Raw genomic sequence first — 14538 nt, 5'->3', positions numbered from 1 at the left:
GTAGGCCTAATCCCTTGACTTGTGTCTTTTTCCCCAAAATAATGGACTTCCAGTGATGTAGTGAGGAGGAACATGAGCATGCTTTTTTCCTTAACAAATACAATTAATTAAGGCCTATGCTCATTTCAGAAATGGTTTAAACACCAGAGAATATTTGCTTTAGAAAAAGTATTTTACAGAATTCACTTCATTTTGGCTGGCAGTGGAGTATGATATTCAAGAATTGGAAGGTTACTGGTCACCTTTATACTACTAACAGATCTAAACAAGAATTTACAGCTCATCACAGACCTGACTTCGCTCATATTCTCGGGCTACAGAATCCAAAAAAGGGAAAAAGGTGGGAATTATGTTTTTGTTCGTGAAGATATTAATGCAAGTTTTGCTGCTCTGAGCTCACAATTGGAATCACGGACCTCACCATTTAGTTTCACTTGGTTGAAACAAACCAAAACATTGACATCTTTAAAGCACATTTCTATAATGGAAACACTAATGCTAACACCAAATGTCCTACCTGGGGCAGACGTACTTCTAGAACCATTGGATTTAGCTGGGAAAGAAAAGAAAAGAACAATCCGTAAGTGCTCAAGATGGAACATGCATGCCACACAGCAGTGAATGATTTGCAACTGTTACCTGTTGTTGATGCTGGGATGGCATCTGCAAGAAGAGAAAAGGCAGAATTAGCACACAAGGTGACTGAGCCATAGAGGCTCGAGATAAATCGGGTCATGTGGTTTGAACCTTTCACCTCTAGGGGCAGAGTTCCATTCCTGCATCTGTTAGTGAATACTCTGTGTAAATAAGTGTGGTTAGTGATATCAGCCTGCGTTGGAGGCCCACCATTATGGACAAAGAGGCTCCGATGCTTATCAATTTTGCAAAGCATGATGAGCGTCTGTGAGGCTGAGCAAAGGTCAGCCTGAAAGACACTCGCCATATCAAGGTCAGGCAGCCAGGGACTACACGTGCTAAATGCGCAGCCACCTGACAGACTGAGACTTTGCTGTGCTGAAGATTTTACAGACATAAGGGCGTGACCTCATCAGTATTTCACTTTGTAGCAGAAAAGGTATGTTTAATTACATTTAAATTTACCAGAGCTAATGTAGGCGTGCATTTTTTAAAGGCTACTGTTTTTTGCCATTTTTTTGTGACATATGAAAGTTTTATTTCTAGGTGAAGCTGGAGTTCTAACTAATGAATACAATGTTTTTTTTTCTTTCCCATGTGAAGAAATGTATTATTTTCTTTGTGATAATCATGATATCTTTATTAAGAATAACTAATTCAGAAGGCGCTGGCAGGGTACAGACTTGCTGCTGTACCTCATCCAATACATATAATTTCAGTTTGAAGGACTTAGAAAGAAGTTTGCATTGTGGAAGGTCCTGAGATCCTAACAGGCATAACCTTGTACCATCTTGCTTTAACCTGCTAAGAACTTTGTATGAGAACTTTGTATAAGTGTATCAAATGTTAGAGTTGTGTATTTTCAGCTAGTGCAATGAAGATTGGACTAAGTGTGTCAATTGGACTGATTTTCAATGTATCTTGGGTGAGTAGATCTCAAACTCTACTGTTTACAACTTGTCGCTGCATAATATCTTCAGTCTTGCGCTACTAATTGGGTTGCAGGACCCAGTCTACAGCTAGTCCACACACACAACACACAAATAATCTTTTTTTTACATTTTTGGATGCTCTTGTATGCTTCTTACTGATGAACTTTGAATAAAGTTTTTTATATGGACCTTAATTGCCAAGGAGATCCCTGGTTTGTTTATCTCTTCCAAACAGATGATTTTATTGCACCAGTTACAGAACAAGGAACAAACTGGGGGAACCAATCATTGTCCTCTTCGATTTGTTATCGCACATATTGTGGCAGGGACTCTTCTTATTCCTCTTCATCCCTCCATTATCTGTGCATATCCACCCAAGAGTACTTCTTATGATACAATTCCCCATGTTTTCTCTCATTCACTTGTCCAGAAAAAGAAAACCACCGGAAACCTACACTGTAGCTCATGCTCACAGAGCGCATGCGACTCTACAGGCATTACCCTTCTTATAGCAAGTTGGGCATGTGGAAACTTTCACAACAAAGTTCTCACTTTTTGTTTGATGAGAAGCAGAAGCCCTTGATGTAGAAAGCACCATCACAAAATCATCATCCTGCTGAGCAGAAGATTGCCCTTTTTGTGCCATGGCTGCTGCCTGGCTTCCTCCAGTGGATCAGATGCTATGACGTTGAAGGAATCAATTTATACATTTACATCTGCCAACTCATTACAGCAAGCCTTCTGATCTGGCAATACATCATGAAAGAAAATCCTGCAGCAGAAGATTGAAGGTGACCCATGCTTCACCCATATTGGCTTGCACTGCCTTGATTGTATGACGGTGACCTTTATAAGAGAACAGAGTGCAAGAGCACAAGGAAAAGGAGCCCTGCAACAGCACAAACCTGCAAATATATATATATATATATATATATATGTGCTATCCTTGTTGCAATTCCACTGTTGTTGTAGTCTTTTGTTGTTTAGCACCAAAAACTAAAAGTACAAAAAACTAAATATAGTTCATCTTCAAACTAAAATTATAAATAAAAAAAGATTAGGGGTGTCATCAGATGCGGTCTGAGTGCCAACTGCTGTTGTGGTCCAACCAAAGTATTACAATGCGTGCAGTCTGAGGCAGCAGGGGGAGGGACAGTCGTATGCTTTTTGATGGGCTCACAGAGCTGGCCACAGTGTCGGGGGGTCAGTAATCTCTACATTAGAGGGCTTACGATGTCCCTTTCCACCAGCCCTTTCATGGCGGTTCTCCTGCCATGAAAAGACAGGTGGAAGGTTGTAGTAATGAGGACTACACAATGAGTAGGTTCAAGCAGGATTTATTCATAAGAAGGACAGCTTAAACAACCACAGCTCCAAAGAGGTGTCTTCATCATCCAAGCCCAGCAACAGATAACAGTCAAGGGAAAACATTCTAAAGTCCTAACACTCTACTGAGTGACATGGAGAGATTCCAAATAACATGAGGTAATGGAATACCACACACCTCCCCCCCTTTGGAAAAAAAAAAAAACAAACAAACAAAAAAAACAAGAAGAAAAAAAAAACAAGAAGAAATACAAAAAGAAGTTAGGTTCTAATGTAATCTTTAAACTTTGAGGGAGCACATTTGATGCGCTCACTACGTCTCAGTGAAATGTCACCATGTTCAACATTTGATTGATTATCCAAAGAGGCACAGGGAACAGGGTGCGCCTCAGAATTAAGCATAGCATCAGAATTATTAACAGACACCTTCTCTAAGTTATCATAAACTTCATGCGTACCAGAAAAACCATCAGGATTATGGACTGAAACAGGTTTGTCTGAGCAAAGACTGTCAGAGACAAGTTTGTGTGGAGCGAATTTCTCTGGAGAAATGGATTTCTGTGAAGAGGTAACAAGGGGTTTGCATAAAGAAATCCTTCTTAAATTCCATATTTTGCCCCCCTCGACCCTGACAGCTTTGCTAAAAACTTCAATGACTCTGATAGGGTCAGACCATCTGGACACATTTTTGTGGAACAAACCACCCATCTTTACACGTACTCGATCACCAACTCTTACACGGCAAGTATTGTACTTCTTTTTGGCCGAATGCAGGGTCATACTATCCTGGTGCTTCTGAATTTTCTCCCTCAATACCTTAAAATCTACCTCGTAGGGAGAATCACCTTTTAACCACCAGGGAAAAAGTCGAGAACCTGGTTTTCTCCCACGCAATAGTTCAAAAGGGGATAGCCCAGTGACTGAATTGGGAGACAAACGGTAAGTTAATAAAGTTGCCTGAAGCGCTTTTTTCCATTTTAAACCACTTTTAATAGCCAATTGGCAAGATTCTTTGATGACTCTGTTGAACCTCTCAACTTGGCCGTTGGCTTGCGGAAAATAATTAGAGGTTCTTTTGTGAACGATACCACAATTCTTGAGAAAACACTCAAACTCATTGCTAATGAATTGTGGGCCATTGTCAGAGACAAGTTCCTCCGGTAAACCTTCCCTAGCAAAAATCTCATCAAGAAATTCAATAACGTGTTCAGAGGAGGTTTTTTCAACAACTTTAAGTTCAGGCCACTTAGAGAAGTAGTCGATTAGGACTAGGGCAAACATATCCTTACCAGACTGGTAACTAAAAGGTCCAATGATATCAATTGCCAACCTTCGCCAAGGACCATTGGCGTACTCAATGGGCGAAGTATCAACAGCTAAACTCTTCACCGATTTGTCACTCAACGAGCAAGGGGAACAATTCCTGACCCAACTATCTACCATGGAATCAATACCAGGCCACCAGTAGTGTTCCCTAATCCTTCTTTTGGTGGTGGACATTCCCATGTGCCCCTCATGAGCTAAACTGCAAATTTTCTCTCTGAGGCTTGTGGGAGGTATGATTTTATCTGATCTGAGAATGATGTCTCGGGATAGCATTAGGTCATCCTTAACTTTGTAAAACGACCCCAACTCACCAGAAAGCTTCCTTTCTTCAGGCCATCCCTTAACCAAATACTGCTTGACAAGATTCAATACAGCATCGTTCTCCATGGCCTCTGACCAATTTTTTTCTGAAAGGATTAAACAACTATCCTGATCAGAGATTATATTGATATCTGCGAACGAATATGCAACATCACAATCAGAACTATCACCAACTTCTACGCTGGCTGGAAAACGCGACATGCAATCAGCATGAACATTTAGACGACCAGGAATGTAAATAACCTCACAACGGTATTCCTGTAATTTTGCCGCTAGTCTCGCTAAGCGAGCAGTGAGAACCCTTCCACCACCGGCAGACAACATGGAAATCAGGGGTTTATGATCAGTTCTTAAAGAAAACTTAGTACCCCACAAAAACTGCCTGAAGTGCTGAGAAGCCCAGGTGCAAGCAAGTAGTTCTCTCTCTATAGTTGAGTAATTCTTCTCAGCATCACGCAGAGCTCGTGAAGCATAAGAGACAACGAACTCGCCAGATTTATCTTTTTGCATCAAGACAGCCCCTAACCCAACATTGCTTGCATCAACATAGACAATACATTCTTTTCCCACAGAATAAGGCTTCAAAAATGGTGCTTCAACAATTTTGCGTTTCAAAATGGTAAAAGAATTCTCTTGCTCTTTTCCCCAAACAAATTTTGCATTCTTTTTTAGAAGGATTCTCAAAGGATGTACAATATCTGAATAGTTTTTCACGAATTTCCCGTAGAATTCAGTAAGCCCTAGGAAAGAAAGTAATTGTTCCTTAGAATTTGGGGAAGGAGCATTGACAATATTCTGAACATGATTAAGTTTAGGTTTGATACCAGGGCTTGATATTTCGTGTCCCAGGTACTCAACTTTGTCTTGTCTGAATTTGCACTTTTTAAATTTCAAAGTGAGACCTTTAGAGCGAACTTTCTCCAAGACACAAAATAAATTAGTATCATGTTCAGAATGATTTTCCCCAAAAATCAAAATATCGTCCTGGAAAGCTATTGCCCCTTTGCAGTCTGTTAATAGTTCTTTCATAAGGCGCTGGAAAACGGAGGCTGCACTAGCCAACCCAAAGGGCATACGTAAATACTGAAACATGCCTTCAGGGGTGACAAAAGCAGTCAGTTTCCTTGAGTCTTCATCTAATTCTACTTGGTGATAAGCGCTAGCTAAATCAATAGAGGAGAATACTGTAGCGCCTGACAAAGCGGAAATTAGCTCGTGAATATTTGGCAAAGGGTGTTTATCAATCCAAATTTCCTTGTTGAGGCTGCGTAAATCCGCACATAAGCGAAGTTCGCCAGAACTCTTAAGGGAAATCACAATGGGCGAAACCCAAGGGGAGGATTCAATTGGTTCTATAATGTTCCTTTTTACTAAATCATCTAGGATTTCCTTCAATTTGGATCTGTAAGCTAAAGGGACATTTCTTACCCTGTGTCTGACAGGAACAGCATTGTCATTGAGAACAATTTTGTGCTTGAAATCAATGTATTTCCCAAGTTTGTCGTTAAAAATCTCGGGAAATCTCTCGAGTACACTCTTAGTGGAATCTGGGTTAATGGAAGTATTCAAAGTTAAATTGACTAGAGAGTCAGTAACATGTTTTTCATAACGGGGCTCTTCAACATAAACAGGTGGAACAGAATTAGGATCCAACTTGATACCTAAGGCACGTTGATGAGGCCAACCAAGTAAGGAAACACCCTTAGTGGCAACATAAACTTTAACTTTGACATCCCAGTTTTTGAAAAATAATTTAGCCCAAAAGAAACCCTCCAATGCAATCCTACGTCCTGTGTAACCACCAGGATATATATCTGGACTGAGGAGTTCCCTATTGTGCCAACATTTTTCAAAAATATCCTTGCCAATGATAGTGTACCAAGCACATGAATCAACAAAAATATCAATAGGTTTGTCGTCCACGAGAATCGTACAGGAAGGAAAATTATTCTGAATACATTCATCAACAGAAAGTATACAATTTAGACTATTCAAAACTTCTTCTTCTTCCGGAGAAATATAGTTAATCCTTTGACCAGATCTACATACATTACCGAAGTGTCCTTTCTTCTTACATTTGATGCATACTTTATCCCATGCAGGACAACCCTTGTAGTTGCCAACATGGTTAGTGCTACCGCATCTATAGCAAACAACTGTACCTTTCTTGGTAAAACTCTTATTATCATTAAAATTCTTAACATATTCCTTCTTAAATGCAGGCTTAGAATTAAAAGTATTCGGAGAGGATTTAACAATGGCAACTTCAACATCTGGAACATTGGTCTTTAAATTTTTCCCTCTAATCTCAGATACAAAAATTTCAGAATGTTCTATACCCTTAGCTATGTTTACAACTGCAGCAAGGGTAGTCTCAGTACCTAACCAAAGTCTTTCTTGGATCTTTTTACTTTTGGTTTTCATCATGATTTGGTCTCTGAGAACTTGCTCATATGATATGGTTTCGAAAGAGCAAGTGCAAGCAAGAGAGCGTAAAGCTGCCACGTAATCCTCAATTGTCTCATCCTGTTTTTGTTCGCGAGAGTAAAATTTAAACCTTTCCATAACAGTATTTATCCGTCTTCCAAAACGGATTTTCATTTGCTTTGAAGCTTTATTAAACACATCCATATCACCAGCATCTTCTAAAGGTGGTAGATTATCAAATTCTTTTATTCCTGCTCCACCAAGGCAATGTCTTAGAAGAGCAAGTTTTCTTTTTGCGGAACAATCCTCTGTTTCTAAAACATCCACATAGGCAATAAACATGGGAAACCAAAGATCCCATTCAATAGGAGGATCACCCGCAACCTGAAGGAAATGAGGTGGAGCAGCAATGTTAGACATTTATATGTATGGATCAGAGCGAAAATGTGAACAATAAAATGCAATAAAAGTAGGAAAATTAATGTAGATGGTGTGCAAATCACCGTAGTAAAATAATGTAGGTGGTGTGCAAATCACCGTAGTAAGAGATTTGCTAAAGCGGATGGTGTGCAAATCACCGTAGTAAGAGATTTGCTGAGATGAAATTCTCAACTTCTATTATCGATGTCTGAAATGAGCGTTAATCACTTTAAAATTTTCCAATGTTCGTTTTTCCTCTTATAAATACTCGTTGTTGATAACCTTGGCAGTCAGGGTTAATTTAATATGTTGTTGTAAAAGAATTGACATTCAGCGTTAATTTATTGACGAAGGAACTGTAAAACGCTAAAGTCTCATCTGACACGAAGTTAATACTTCAAACTTACACAAGATGGCCGCCGAGAGCGTCAGAGATGCGCGATGACGTGCGCAATGACGCGTTGAGGTCCGCATAAACAATGGCGGTAGAGGAGGATGCAGGACGCTCGAGAGGAACCTCGTGAGTTCGAAAGTAAGCGAACTGCTACACACTCGAGAGGCGGAGTGCTCGAGGTAGGCTTTTAAATGTAAACAATGTACTGTAAAACGCTCGAGCAGCGCTGCCAAGGGAAAGCTCGAGTAAAGTCTTTTAAATGAAAAGACCCAGTCCTCGTAAAGTGAGCAGGACCTTTACTGTCACAATTTCCATGACACCGCTCGATATTGCGGTCGAAAAGTAAAGGGATAGAGAATCAAATATAAGTAAAATGACTCACGTTTGATCTGGCTCACGTTTAAGGGACAGATGATAGGTGATGATGGTCCAGGATCTGTCAGAATGATGTAGAATCCTCTCAGAAGAGAAACAGAAAAAAAAATGTTCTTCTTTGTAGGCAAAGTCCAATATGGTCAAAAATAGGAAGAAAAGTAAGCGAGTGAACGCTGCCTTCAAGGAAATCACTGCTCCCGTCGTCGCCAATAATTGTGTAGTAATGAGGACTACACAATGAGTAGGTTCAAGCAGGATTTATTCATAAGAAGGACAGCTTAAACAACCACAGCTCCAAAGAGGTGTCTTCATCATCCAAGCCCAGCAACAGATAACAGTCAAGGGAAAACATTCTAAAGTCCTAACACTCTACTGAGTGACATGGAGAGATTCCAAATAACATGAGGTAATGGAATACCACAAAGGTGACTTTGGAGGCTGCTAGAATGCCCCCCTTCGCAAAGGGCCCTCTGCTATTGGGCCTATTTCAGTGATGTTTTTGAAGTATATATTTTCTATTGTGGCTTGTGCTGCAGCCCACAGCCCAAACCACAATAGAAAATCTACACTTTGCGACAGCCGTGAAGGTGGTCGCATTGTAATGAGGGAAGCAGGACCTCCGACTCCCTGTCAAGTAGTCTCTCTTCAGCTACCGTCCGGCCGGCATCCTAATGATGCCCCAGGTTTTAAAAGTTATTGAGCATGAATGAATGCTAGGACAGCGGGGGTGAGCTGCAGAGCCAAGCGTGTCTAATGGCCACAAAACATGACCTCTGGCCTTGTGCAGCAGTGCTAGGGCTGGCTCTGTACAACAAATAAGCTCTCGCAACTACAGATGTGTATAACAAGACAGGGTTCAATGACCAACAGTAAAAGGAAACGCAGACGCAGGTTCTTTGGTGTGAAATTTCTTATTACAGCAAGACGTTGGTTTTTCTCCAGACTTAAGAATGATATCAAACGCCGACACGTGTTTCGTCGTGTACGGGTGAGTCAAACACGACTCTTCAGGGCTTATACTCCCAATCCACAGTGTGGTTGGAGTAAGTCTGGGTCTTTAAAAGCTCAGTTATAGGCAATGGGTATTTAGTGTGTTCATATACAGATGAAACTGGTTGATAAGGTGGTTAATTGCGGTAAGAGAATGGAGTTGTCCAATCCCATAGGTAGTCTTGTTCAGATTGTAAAAGCGCTGTATCCTGTTTTGTCATCAGGCGGTAAGCCGGGAGGGGATTCTTGAAAAATGCCGGCTTGAGGAAACGAGTCTGTCTCCTCTGCGGCGGTGCGCCGCTTCGTGTAATCCCTCCTCTGTTTGTTCCCGGCGGTCGTCTCTCGTGTACGAACTAGGGCTGGCTCTGGTGTCCAGTAAGACCTAGCACTCCATCAACCTCATGTCTCCAACCCCAGTACTGCACACCCTTTGGCCATTCACAGAGTGGCTGGGACGCATGACGTGCTCTTAAGTAAGGCTGTGTGCCCACCCTCAATGGATGTTCAACCCCTACTGCCATGCCAATCCAAATAAATGTGCACAAATCATTTTTTGTATTTGGATCAGGTTTACTAATAAAAATACTTTTACCCTTTTATTAATAGAGCAAAAGAAAAACTATCTTTTAGTGACCAAAGATTACCTCCCACAATCAGCTGACGGGGCAAAAAACTAAAGCCCAAACATGCAAAGCTTAATTATGGTGATTATTTCTTGCTGCACAAATGAAACTCTTGTCCTATGGAGATGTTTATATAACTTTGTCAATCACTACTGTGCGTGGAAAAAATAGCATATCAAATATGCAGTTGTGCAGAGAAAAATATGTTATTTATTACTAATATCGAGGGAGTGAAGGAGCGACATGAACCACTCAAGCCTTCAAATCTCCTGGCATGGCCTCCTCCCACACTATGGTAATAGATAGCCTATTATACTCTTCAATATATATATATATATATATATATATATATATATATATATATATATATATATATATATATATATATATATATATATATATATATATATATATATATATATATATATATATATATATATATATATTAAGGTTTCACACCAGTTATAGTTAGGAATTAGCATTTAAAAAACCTATTAAATTCACTGAAAAAAAACATGGGTTTCACACCAGTTATTGTTAGCTGGAAATTTTACTGACATAAAACCATTGAAATTCCCACGTTATAGTTAGTTGGACTCACTACAACTTGCGCGCCTGCAATGCACTGCTGATGACGTCACATATTACATCACTCATGACATGGTCAGTGACATCACTCATGAACGCTCCCCATTTGTACTCAGTCCCCACCCACCTCGGGCGTCTGCAATCACTGGCTTTTCTGGGATCTGAAGTCCTCGTTTATCAGGTAGGGTGCTCTCAGCGAAATGGATGCAAATATAAACCCCAGTGGGTATGAAAGCAAATCTCCCTTGTCAGCCTTTCTTGCTTTGTAGATTAGGAAGGAGTGTTCCAGGGGCTACCCCTGCAGAGCCCCCTGACGATCGTGTCCACATTTTCCTCCCGAGTTGAGAGGGCTGGCTCCGCCTCAGCAGGGGGCTGCATTCCACGACCGGTACGGCCGTCTTAAATATCACAATAGCGCAGGAACCCTTTCGGAATCAGCCACACACAAACTCAGCGATGAACTCCTTTATTTCCAAAACCTTGCCAGCAGGGTTTCAAAGGTGACTCTCTTCAGCTAAGTAAACTGCCATATGCATTTCAAGAGCAGAAACCTGTCTTCGTCAGTGGCAAAATGTCATCACGTGCTGGAGCGCTCCCAATTTGTACTCAGTCCCCGCCCACCTGGGCGTCTGCAATCACTGGCGTTTCTGGGATCTGAAGTCCTCGTTTATCAGGTAGGGTGCTCTCAGCAAAATGGATGCAAATATAAACCCCAGTGGGTATGAAGGCAATTCTCCCTTGTCACCCTGCTGGCAAGGTAAAATATATGGGATGGGACCGCCAGGGTGGCGGTCACATCCTAATTCGCACGGAGGGAGCGCTGCTGCCCATGCGGACGGTCCCTCCACCTCAGGGGTGGTGGACGGACGCTGGTTTCGTCCGCCATCCTAATCGGCCCCTTAGTTAGGAATTAGCATTTAAAAAACCTTTGAAATTCACTCAAAAAACTATACGTTTTAGGGGTGTTATAGTTAGCTGGACATTTCACTCATACAAAACCATTGAAATTGCTCCTATATAGTTAGTTGTACTAACTATATTTCGCGCACCCGCAATCCACTGCTGATGATGTCACATATTACATCATTCATGACATGGTCAGTGACATCACTGATGACATCTCAAATGACATCAATGATGACATCACTCATGACATCATCCAGTGAATGTGGTTTGCTTCGTTATTTAAATATGCATTATATATATAGCAATTTGCATTGAAGAATGAGTGGATATATAAAAATAAATATTTGGATGGAGGATTTAGTAGCAGTGTAATTGACTGTTTACTTTACCAATTTATAGTGTCTCACTAAATATAGTGGATAGTGATTAAACTGTGTGAATATCTGTATCACTTTGTCAGTTGTTGTGTAAACTGGTTCTCCAGTTGGTTACTAGCTATGTGAAAGTCTATATTAGTTATTGATTAGTTAACTGAGTATTTGTATGGGAGAGTGAATGTGTGTGTGGTTCGGTGGGGGGTGTGCGACTGCCCAACGATGTGTGAATAGTTGATTCAGTAGATATATGAAGTTAAAACTGCATGTTCTAACAGTTGTTTGAGTGAGTGAATATCTTTATGGGTGTGGTGATGAGCAAATATATTTCTCAATGGTACATGTCCAACAAACTAGAAAAATAAAAGGCAGTTTATGTGTCAGTTGTTGTATATAAATAAGTGTACATAAGACTCAATGATTGTGTGAGTGACTATATGGATAACTGTATACTTGTAATAATTATTTTATAATACACTAAGTATGACTTACTATCTAAATGAATAGATGAAGTGGTGTTTGTATACGTGTGTAGCTAAGTAAATATGTAAGTATGATCCATTGTTTGCATAAGTGAGTAGGATAACTTCATATGTGAATAGGTTGTGTGCTGGTGTGTAATGTCGATATAGGTGTATAAGTATTTTTGATAGTGTTCTATTGTTCATTGACAGCATGTATGAGTGAATCTACAGGTAAGGGATTAGGGGCCAGATGTAGGTAAAAGGGATTTTCCGAATTCAGAATACCGAGGCGGGCCGAATCGGTATCCTGAAATCGGAAAACGAGATGTAGGAAACAAACAGCGAAATAATACCGATTCGGTCGGCATCGGTAATGTGAATCGCTACGTACCGAATCGGCACGGACCGATTCGGAAATTACCGAATCGGCTACCACCGAATCGGAAATAGCCGAATCGGCTACCACCGAATCGGAAATAGCCGAATCGGTAAAATCCGATTCGGTAATTACCGAATCGGAGGTATGAAAACACACCCATGGCCAAAAAGCCCATAGGAATGCATTGAACAAACCGAATCGGTGAAATCCGATTCGGCTTTTACCGAATCGGTAAAATCCGAATCGGATTCCACCGATTCGGTAAAAGCCGATTCGGTAAAAGCCGATTCAGCCAATGAGGTGGATCCCCCCTCCCCCACCCAAACAGGGAGTGGCAACCCTGGCAGGTGCAGCTAATTAAGAACTTTCTGGAGAGCCAGCCTGAGCTGAACACTCACAGTGAGCAGCAGTGGGAGCAGGAGGCAGTGAACTGTTGAGAGCAAGATGGCAAACCCCAGTGACAGCCAGAAGGCCAGCCAGAAGAGGAAGCCAAAGTTCAGCACCACCGAGCTGCAGGTGTTGGTGGAGGAGGTGGTGAGGGTGCACAGGCAGCTATTCGGGAAGCTGTCCCTCAGTGTGCCTGACAGCACTAAGAGGAGGCTGTGGAGTGAAATCACAGAAAGGGTCAATGCTGTAGGTGTCACCCCCAGGACCCTTGACGAGCTGAAAAAGCGCTTCTATGATATCCGCAGCCTGACCAAACGTAAGATGGCTGAGATCCAGAGGCAAGCAGGAGCAACAGGTGGAGGCAGGAACCCGGCGCCTCCCCTAACAGAGCTGGAGAAACTGGTGTCCAGCACCATCGAGAGGGAGAGCGTGACCGGAATCGGGACCCTGGACAGCTCAGCCAGAGCTACAGCTACAGGTAAGAAGCATGCGCATCATGACACACCCTACCAGACACCTCCCCATTAGACACAATGCACAGCCAAACCCCAGCCCAGTACTGTAACCAACATACAAGAGTAAAGCATCATGGTATATGTAGTCAGCAGAAGGTAGCAAAATATGGCAGTGCAGAATGACAAGATAGGAAACAGTGGAACACATTCTAAGGAGATGCAAGGACATGTGCAATGCTTTATTTGTACTGACTGTAATACATCGGCACTCCATTTACAAATGCTTCTTTATACCTAGGGGCACCATCAGGCGGAGGACCACAGGCAACAGAGGCAGCAGCAGCAACTACCAGTGCAGTCGCAGGGCCTAGCACGAGTCAGGCTGCCGAGGAGGAGGAGGACAACACCATCGGGCTGGGTATTGAGGGAGACCTGGCAATTGACTATGACTTATTGCACTCCCCACAAATGCCAAGCACACCACCCTTGATCTTCTCCCCAGAGAACTCCCCGACAAGGGACCACCATGCACCTACACCACCTCCTGCCACGATTATGGCTGTGGCTCCAGTTAACCCAATCATGGGAGCAGGGGCTCAGGCCCCGGCCAGCACCACACCCACACCAGTGGCACCCCAGCCCACTCAGCAGGCCGGCAGCAGCAGTACCCGGCGCCGTGCCATTCCCAGCACTGCAGCGCCAGCACCGGAGGGCAGTGTCTTCCTGGGCCTTGAAGGGAATATGGTGAAGATCCAAAGGCAGCAGGCGAAATCCATCATGGCCTGCCAACGCCAGCTCCGGCAGCACAACCTGCAGATGGGGGAGATGGTGACAGGTTTCAAGGCCTTTGTAGATACCAACAAGGAGGTAGCAGCAGGTCTAGGCAGGCTAACCACTGCCATTACCCAGTTATGCGGCAGGCTAGAGGAGCATGAGCACTCGCGCAGGCGGGATGCCCGCGTGCTAAACCGCTCCATGAGCCGCCTTGCTGCTGCAACGGCGCAACTCTGTCAGCGCAGTGCCAACATGGAGTCAAGTCTCACCCAAAATACCGCCGAGTTAACAAGGGGAATGGCCCGCATCACTACAGCAATGGAGGCCATGATTATCTCAAACACTGCCGCAAATCCTGCCCTGGACCTGGGGGATGCTGGGGACAGCAGCAGCCGCAGCAGCCCGGCCAGCGCTGCGTCAGAGCCACGCAGGAGCACCAGG

At 42.7% G+C, this 14538-nt stretch overlaps 1 protein-coding gene across 1 annotated transcript in view; it reads right to left on the bottom strand.

The window, feature by feature from the left end:
• The window catches only part of LOC147663797 (scavenger receptor cysteine-rich domain-containing group B protein-like), a gene marked incomplete at its 3' end in the record, with an annotated part of 206849 nt that overhangs the window by 113637 nt on the left and 78674 nt on the right, over positions 1 to 14538 (bottom strand). The window contains exon 12 of the mRNA XM_086950198.1: positions 640 to 663. Coding sequence (XP_086806324.1) covers positions 640 to 663 — 24 coding nt within the window. The remainder of the gene's footprint in view (positions 1 to 639; positions 664 to 14538) is intronic.

Source organism: Lissotriton vulgaris, unplaced genomic scaffold (genome assembly GCF_964263255.1).
Source record: "Lissotriton vulgaris unplaced genomic scaffold, aLisVul1.2 SCAFFOLD_3532, whole genome shotgun sequence".
Classification (NCBI taxonomy): domain Eukaryota; kingdom Metazoa; phylum Chordata; class Amphibia; order Caudata; family Salamandridae; genus Lissotriton; species Lissotriton vulgaris.
Note: the sequence above shows the minus strand (reverse complement) of the source record. Positions and strands in the feature narration are given on the sequence as shown.